This window comes from Paramisgurnus dabryanus, chromosome 22, assembly GCF_030506205.2.
Source record: "Paramisgurnus dabryanus chromosome 22, PD_genome_1.1, whole genome shotgun sequence".
NCBI classification, from domain to species: Eukaryota; Metazoa; Chordata; class Actinopteri; order Cypriniformes; family Cobitidae; genus Paramisgurnus; species Paramisgurnus dabryanus.
In genome coordinates, this window is record NC_133358.1 from 7,882,416 (window position 1) to 7,891,134 (window position 8,719).

At 42.6% G+C, this 8,719-nt stretch overlaps 1 protein-coding gene across 1 annotated transcript; it reads left to right on the plus strand.

Annotated features, from left to right (window-relative positions):
- The first annotated feature begins 2,335 nt into the window (after positions 1-2,335).
- LOC141281384 (uncharacterized) lies at positions 2,336-7,552 on the plus strand. Its single transcript, XM_073813122.1, has 5 exons — positions 2,336-2,430; positions 2,516-2,628; positions 6,228-6,422; positions 6,565-7,424; positions 7,541-7,552. The coding sequence occupies exons 1-5, from the start codon at positions 2,336-2,338 to the stop codon at positions 7,550-7,552; spliced, it is 1,275 nt and encodes a 424-aa protein (XP_073669223.1).
- The last annotated feature ends 1,167 nt before the right edge of the window (positions 7,553-8,719 follow it).

Below are 8,719 nucleotides of genomic sequence, written 5' to 3' on the forward strand. Positions count from 1 at the left end.
GTTTTGATTCTAATTTAGACTGTAACGTTAAATAAATAGTTACACTTTTAATAATACTATTCAGACTAAATAATTCTTCTGACAATTAATACAATTTATTAGCATAGCTGTTAGCTGTTTACAGCTAGACAACTATGTAACAATGTGGTGCAATAGCGCTTACAAGTTTGCCCCTCCCTTATTAAAATAAATTTAAACATGGATCATCCAATTAAATTTTTGAGCCAGACCTATCTATTTCATGAAATGTGTTTTATATCAACTTAAAATAAGCTAGTAATTATACAATGAAGGTCATTGTCCAGGTCATTGAACAGCAGTAAATATATTCTATAATCTCTCTAAGGAACATTAATTTGAGAGAGTAAGTAATGTAAAAGATGATGTTGAGAAAGGAAATAAATTTGACTAAAAGCATTACAGACAGAAGAGCTTGAACTTATCAGAAGAAACTATCCTTCTGGTTTCTGCTTCTTGTCACTGCCCAGCAACAAAACCTGAAGATCAGAGAGCATCAGGGAGAATAAAGAACAAGAAACACTTTGCAGATGGAGAAGTCAGAGTTTCATATCACTAATGCTGTATTACATAAAAGTTCCTTACGGGAAATCACGCCACTAGGCGGCCATGTTTGTGTCACAGGTCGGAGCGGACCACAGATGTCGTGAGTCTCGCCCCTTCCTTGTTTCCACCTCGAGGAGGTCCCAAAAGCACCCCAATGACCAGACATACGAGAGAGTAAGTATCAATTTAAAACAAACTTTATTAACCCTCTGGGGTCTAAGGGGTTTTTAGGGCCCTGGGGAAGTTTTGACATGCACTGACATTTGTGCTTTTTTCAGTTGCTTAAAAACATATTAATGGCAAAAGTCTCATAACACTGTGTTCATCACAAACTGGGCTACAATATCATATAATCAACATGTATGTACATGTTTGTATTTTTGAGAGAAAAATGTTTATGCATGGTTTTTGAAAAAGCAAAATTTTTAAGTCACTGATATAACTCCACAAAACTCATTCTAAACATGTTTTCCCAAGACTTTTCAAAACAGGATCTAGTAGTCTAGAGTTTTTTCTTCAAAATGATGTGAAAATCATATGGCCTACTCGTTCACATAAAGCAAGATATTGATTTACAATTTCTAAGACACTTTTGCTTGGGAAAGACCGTATGCATGGAGGCGTTAAAGCTCCTGAATAATCAGTGATTGATATATATATATATATATATATATATATATATATTTCTATTGAAATATTTTCTATTAATTTCACAAGTATAAGTTACCTTTTAAAAACCATAGTAGCCTAATCATGGTAAAGGTACTGTTTGGCCATCATAAAGTGAACACTTTTATTTGTGTTTTTGTAATCATTATAGTACAAACACAACAAGGGACACGCGTGATAAACGTATCAATGTTTGTTTACAGCCGCCGCCATTACCTCACGTGTTGATCATGAAAGCAGTGAATGTGTGCACATGCGAGTGATACTGTGTTTAATAAACTTGCTGTGCGGAGATATGTGCTTAGACGCAACTAAATAAGGATTGTACTGTTTGTAATCGCGTATTTTATAAGAATACCAAAAAGCGCGTCGAGTTTCCTGAATCGCATGTTTGTTTATGTGCGTTCCCGTCGCGTCAACTGTTTGACGGAAGACAAAGAAAACACTTGTGTCTGGAGATACTGACACACATACGCAAGTAAATAAGGATTTAGATGTCATGTTTGGTGCAATCAGATGGAACAACAAGGAATGGAGAGACTGGATTGTGGATTGCATATCCATTGACTGCAGGAGGCACGAGTCATGCATATGGATGTTTCTGCTCGTTCACTTCAATGGCGCGGGGGTGCGGCGATCTGATCTCATTACAGATAATGAGGTAACTGGAGAAATACGTTACTTCTCCTCCTTTTCATACAGTTTACACCGAATGACAATATCTGTTTTCAATCTCACTTACATCATTTAAAAGGAGACATTCCAAGCATTATGTAGACATTTATCTTTTGTTTCTACGACAAGTATTCGTTAAGTTACAGTTTATTTTTCTGACGCATTTCTGAAAGGACTTCACTGAGGGAGAGAGAACAAAACACGCATCATGTTTATTTTCTTAATTTTGCGAAAAGCACAACATTCTGTTTTTATTGGGAGTGGACAGAAAAAAACTAGACACTTTAACGTTTTAAATGATGTATAAATCATATCTGTATGTCAAAAATCAGCAGAGTAATTTAAGTATCTTTGCGGAGTGATTGAAAAATTAAGAGTTTGCGCCGCCCGCTACGCCGTCGACCCCAGAGGTGTTAAATTACTTAAAATGAAGATAGGGGAAGAGGACACTAAAACTCTAACTCTCCGGGCCAGGGAGAGCGGGGTCTCCAGAGTCGCCTGGACTCTCACGGGGACAGGGGGGTAAGTTACTCTGCCTCCTTCGGCTCGTGTCCGTCCGTGAATTTCAGTGCGTATTCCTAATCGAGTGTTCTTGTTCTGTTCACAGCTGTTCCAGCCTAATTCCTTCACTCCTAGTTCCTGCACAGAAGGGATGCACACAGGTAAGTATAAAGATAAATAAGGGAGAGAGCGAGTGCCTGAGATTGTTTGGTCCAACAGGTACGTATCCTGCGGTCGTGACGTCCAGTGAATCGGTGGAGTCCCGGGGGTCAGCCTAAGATGGCATAGAAAACACAGAGGTAAGTGTTCGGCTATTTAGGGGAATACAAAAGGCCCAGCGTTCCGTCTCCAGACGTCAGGGGAATTCTACAGGTAATTTTAGCAGGTATCACACGGAGTTCACAACTCCAAACAATAACACAGGAGAGCCAGGTAAGTACACTGAACCCATAGCGTGGATACTCAGGTAAGTGAAAAGGGGCAATGCACTGGGCTCGTAGCTTGGATGCACAGGTGAGTGCAAAGGGGCAATGCACTGGGCTCGTAGCTTGGATGCACAGGTAAGTGTAAAGGTCTTGACACACCGGGACGTTTTTCGTGCGCGTTTATCGTCGGCGTTTAACGTGACGTTTTTTTGCTTTCACACCCAGACGATTTTTACTGGCGCTGAGCCGAGTGAGGTGCAAATTCACCCCTGGACGTTAGATGGCGCTTAATACAAAACAGATTTATGCCGGTACACAAGGGGGCGCAGCGAAACTTTATGCTTCTGTTCTGACACTCACTTGTCACACAGAAGAAGAAAGCCACACGCTAGTCAATAACAAGTCATATGCTTGCTTTTAACAAAACATGGATATTACTAGTAGCAGCTCGATTTCTAACAGCATCAACTATACAAAGACTACTTCAACTCACCATCAGGACTCACCATCAGCTACTTGACAGTATGATCATGTGAAACATGATCTTCTCAGATAAAAGCAAACTGTGCAATAGTCATTATAAATGCCATTTTGAAAACGGTGTGTTTATAATATATATATATATATATATATATATATATATATATATATATATATATATATATATATTTTTTTTTTTCTTTGTACAAACAATATCTCCGTGAACTTAAATACATTTGTTAAATCAAATCTATTTGATTCGATTCTATTATCAGCACTCTCCACATAAAATTAACTATTTTGATAGAACACGTTATATCAAAATTAAAGCTCTTTCACAAAATATAAGGTAATGGGTGATCCGATGTGTGTATTTTTAACTAATCTTTTACAAGCACTTTCTCTTGTTAACAATTTTCTCACATTTCCTCCCAAATGTATTGTATTTTGTGATTTGGCTAAAGAAGTAGGTATGTAGTTATTACAATAAGAGGTCAACAATACTGATGTATATGCATAGTGTCAAAATGGCACGTTATTTACAATTCGTTTTTTAATCAAACATTTATTTTTGTGAATGAACTGCAGTTTGCAATAACAATCAGAGACATGACAGTAAAATCAAATAAAACAGGAGTCAGAAATGTTGGTCCAGAAAAGTCACAATGACTTTAGTGCAACTGAACGGTAGTGCAAATCAACATTTAGAAATTAGACATTTTCAAATGAATTTCTTAAATGTATAATCACTTAAAATACATAAGTAAAATGGTATATAATAAACATTAATTTGTGTGAACAAGAACTGGCAGAGCTGTAGAGCAAAAAAGTCACAATGATAGAAGTCTAAGTGAACTGTAGTGCAAATAAACATATGTATGAAATGTACATGTTCAACTGTATTTCTTGAATGTATAAACATAAAAAAAAAACTAAATAAAATGGTATATAATAAACATCTATAGGTGTGACCAAAAACTGGCAGAGCGCTCCTCCTGTGCTCCTCTTTCTTCTGTGCACTGCTTTAAATTTTTTCCCTTTAGCATCTTTTAATAAGAGGTACTTCTCCAGAGGTTTGTCTCGGACTGTTTTCTTTTGTTTAGATTGGACCTTGTCACGGCTGGTGCTGGATGATCCTGAAGACGTGCTTGCTGGGGCCTCCTCACTTTTGCTCACATCATTTTTAGCAGAAATATTGCTGTGAACACTGTAAAGATAAATGTAGTTTTCATCAGAATCAATCTTTCACACTGAGGGCCATGCCACGATATCCATGAGGTCAATATTTGATTACAAATGTAATTTGGATTCATGGTATTTCATCTGACTAAACAAACTAGGTTACCTATACACAGAAGACAAATTAACCTCCTAAAACCCGACCTTTGGTTTGGCTTGCATTTTAGATTTCTTCCAGTTATTTTGGGGTTAGGAAGAAGCAATGAATATAATAACCAAATATTTTTCTTTGAACATGAAGCAGTGTAATTGTCCACGTTTGTGTACAACAGGTTCCAGTTACACACAAAGTATTATGGTGCAAACAACAAAACGTGATATCACACGGTGTACAGAGAACATGCCATGGTATGAAGTTAATCACTGTTCAATGTCAGTGCATTACATATCGTAATGTAATGCACCAATATTCATTTTTATTACTTATAATGTAAATTTTCACTACTGGTCCGTTCAATACACTACAGGACTGTCTATTTCATACTCCCTGTTCATTTGCACTGCTGGACTACTTGAATTGCATCGTTTGCACCCCTGTACTCGACGATAAACGCGCACGAAAAACGTCCCGGTGTGTAAAGACCTTCAAGGAGAAAATGTACTGGGCTCGTAGCTTGGATACACAGGTAAGTGTAAAGGGGCAATGCACTGGGCTCGTGGCTTGAATGTACAGGTAGGTGTCAAAGGGCAATTACACTGGGCTCGTAGCTTGGATGTACAGGTAAGTGTAAAGGGGCAATGCACTGGGCTCGTGGCTTGGATGTACAAGTAGGTGTCAAAGGGCAAATACCTTCAGCCTTGCGGATGCGACTCACCAACCCGGAGACAGCGGGGCTACAACTTTAATCTCCAGACCTTCAACCCCGAGAGAGAACGTAGTTTCTTACACACACAGCGGATCCTCCTTACTGGGACGGATTCCTGGTGGCCACACACTTAGACAGGGACTCCCAACGTATCGTGACACAGTCCCTCGTCGATGCCGAGCCCTTGGCTCGAAACTAAGGATTTGCAGCAACACACACAGAGCTTTATAAGCGATGACAATACTTCAGTGAGCAGATAAATATGAATACATCACCACTGGACTCGGCCCAAGGGAGCAGGTGGAAGTACAAGGCAGGTTGCTGCACGTCGGGCCTCACACGGCCACAGGTAAGATCTCTCAGGTGGGTGAGTCGGCCTAACGCTTCCCTCTCCTCTCTTCCACGGCGTGACCAGAGATCTAGATGGGGCGGGCATCTGAAACACTCACAGTGTGTAATCACACACAATACAGCACGTCCACTTCTCCACATGTCACCACCAGGGGCTGGCTATTTTAGACTAAAGCCACGCCCCTTTGCAACTCCCACCTCGAGGAGGTCCCCAAAGCCAACCCAATGACCAGACAAACACGGGAACAGGTAAGTAAAATTTAAAACAAGCTTTATTTAGTTTAAATATCTAAAAGAACTGGGGAATTGGGGAAAGGGGAAATTAAAACTAATAGGTTTCTTCTCCTCCCTCCTGGGAGACTGCAGCCACGGGCAGACAGGGCAAGGGCAACAGGGGTGCCAACCACCATAAGCCGGGGGAGAAAGGGAAACGTCAGGCTCCGGCCTGGACCCTGCTAACCGTGGCGCCCTCCTTCTTCCTTCCTGGAGGCAGAATAATTTCAGTGTGACTGGTAAGGAGATTTGTCCACTGTCTGTGTACCTTTCCTCAGGTCGGCAGGGGGTCCTCGCCCCGCGTGCCTTTACGTTCCCTGTCGTACGTCCACCCTCTTTCTCCTTGTGCCCCACAGGTGGTCACTGCGACACAAAAGCACTGTTAGCTTGGACTTTGAGTATTTCTCACCGGCTCTGCTGCTTACAGCTCTCTGGGTAGGTATCACATTACACAGTCCGTTCTCCAATTGTTCACTCTCGTTTTCCTTTCTCTCCACAGGCGGCCACTAGGACACAAAGGCACTGTTACTTGGACTTCGAGTATCTCTCACCGGCTCTGCTGTTTACAGCTCTCTGGGTAGGTATCACGTTCACAGTCTGCTCTCCAATTGTTCACTCTCGTTTTCCTTTCTCTCCACAGGCGGCCACTAAGACACAAAGACACTGTTACTTGGACTTCGAGTATTTCTCACCGGCTCTGCTGTTTACAGCTTTCTGGGTAGGTATCACGTTCACAGTCTGCTCTCCAATTGTTCACTCTCGTTGTCCTTTCTCTCCACAGGCGGCCACTAAGACACAAAGACACTGTTACTTGGACTTCGAGTATTTCTCACCGGCTCTGCTGTTTACAGCTTTCTGGGTAGGTATCACGTTCACAGTCTGCTCTCCAATTGTTCACTCTCGTTGTCCTTTCTCTCCACAGGCGGCCACTAAGACACAAAGACACTGTTACTTGGACTTCGAGTATTTCTCACCGGCTCTGCTGTTTACAGCTTTCTGGGTAGGTATCACGTTCACAGTCTGCTCTCCAATTGTTCACTCTCGTTGTCCTTTCTCTCCACAGGCGGCCACTAAGACACAAAGACACTGTTACTTGGACTTTGAGTATTTCTCACCGGCTCTGCTGTTTACAGCTTTCTGGGTAGGTATCACGTTCACAGTCTGCTCTCCAATTGTTCACTCTCGTTGTCCTTTCTCTCCACAGGCGGCCACTAAGACACAAAGACACTGTTACTTGGACTTCGAGTATTTCTCACCGGCTCTGCTGTTTACAGCTTTCTGGGTAGGTATCACGTTCACAGTCTGCTCTCCAATTGTTCACTCTCGTTGTCCTTTCTCTCCACAGGCGGCCACTAAGACACAAAGACACTGTTACTTGGACTTTGAGTATTTCTCACCGGCTCTGCTGTTTACAGCTTTCTGGGTAGGTATCACGTTCACAGTCTGCTCTCCAATTGTTCACTCTCGTTGTCCTTTCTCTCCACAGGCGGCCACTAAGACACAAGGACACTGTTACTTGGAACTTTGAGTATTTCTCACCGGCTCTGCTGTTTACAGCTTTCTGGGTAGATATCACGTTCACGGTCTGTTCTTCAATTATTCACTCTCGTTCTTCTCTCTCTCCACAGGTGGCCGCTAGGACACAAAGACACTGTTACTGAGACTTCGAGTATTTCTCACCGGCTCTGCTGTTTACAGCTTTCTGGGTAGGTATGGTTTCCTCCGTAGGTCAGCAGAGGGGCGAAGGTCACACACCACCTCACCGGGTCGAGCGCTGCCCTATCTCCACTGCCCGTAGGCCGATCGAATCCTGGACAGGGGCGCCCCTTTGTAGAGACCACGGGGGCGGCGGACCCTTTCGCCTCTGACTCTGCGACAAAACAGACACAGGTAAGTTTACACCACGAATATTTCCAATGTTTTACTCACAGTCACTGACAGCTCTTGGTCTGCGTCCCTTCGTACTCCGAAACAGCACACTACGTATGGTAGCAGTAATTTCTGAGGTCGTTAGCCTCTCCGTCTTCTGCCCAGTAGAAGAAATGGATGATGCGGGGCTTCGTCTAACAAGACACACAGCAACCCACAGCAAATACACAGCACCACTCCAACGTGAAAAGCTTATTAATTGCAAAGTCTCACTCACCACACTATAAGTGCAACACAACAAGGGAAGCACCCGGTGTCTTCCACTGCGCTTGGGCTGAGATAGGGGCGATGGAAAATACGACCAAAGTAAGGTCTCGTTGCTGTGGCTGTTTGGATTTACACTTCTAACGGCTCGCCCACCACACTATTGTAGGGGTAGGGCCGCCCTCCTTCTCCTGGAGGGTTCCAACGGTTACACAGGCTAATTTTTGCAAGTTACTCCACACCAAAAGGGTATACTCACAGCGAACAGCCTTTGTTTACGTTGTACAATCAGGTCAATTTCTTCCTGCTTTACTCCTTCAAAAGTACTGGTTAGGCCAAGGTTCCCTTTTTACCCATAGGATTTTCCCTTTACTCCAAACAGGTCCACCGTCAACTACAACGAGAGAGAGAGAGAGAGAGAAATACAGACAGCCACCACGTCTAACAATGAGCACAGCTCCGTTCCTCAGCACACACTACAACCGTTTAACTGTGATCTAACTGTGCTTTTTATATTCCCCCATGTACTCTAGTTGTCCAATTACCCGGCGATCTCTTTAACTATGCACAGCTGTAAACAATCGGCTGATTACAGCCCTCGCG

Coding starts and splice junctions, on each gene's coding strand:
- LOC141281384 (XM_073813122.1), top strand. CDS start 2,336: ATGAAGATAGGGGAAGAGGACACTAAAACTCTAACTCTCCGGGCCAGG. Junction 2,431..2,515: donor ACTCTCACGGGGACAGGGGG/GTAAGTTACTCT, acceptor TTCTGTTCACAG/CTGTTCCAGCCTAATTCCTT. Junction 2,629..6,227: donor GAGATTGTTTGGTCCAACAG/GTACGTATCCTG, acceptor GTGACTGGTAAG/GAGATTTGTCCACTGTCTGT.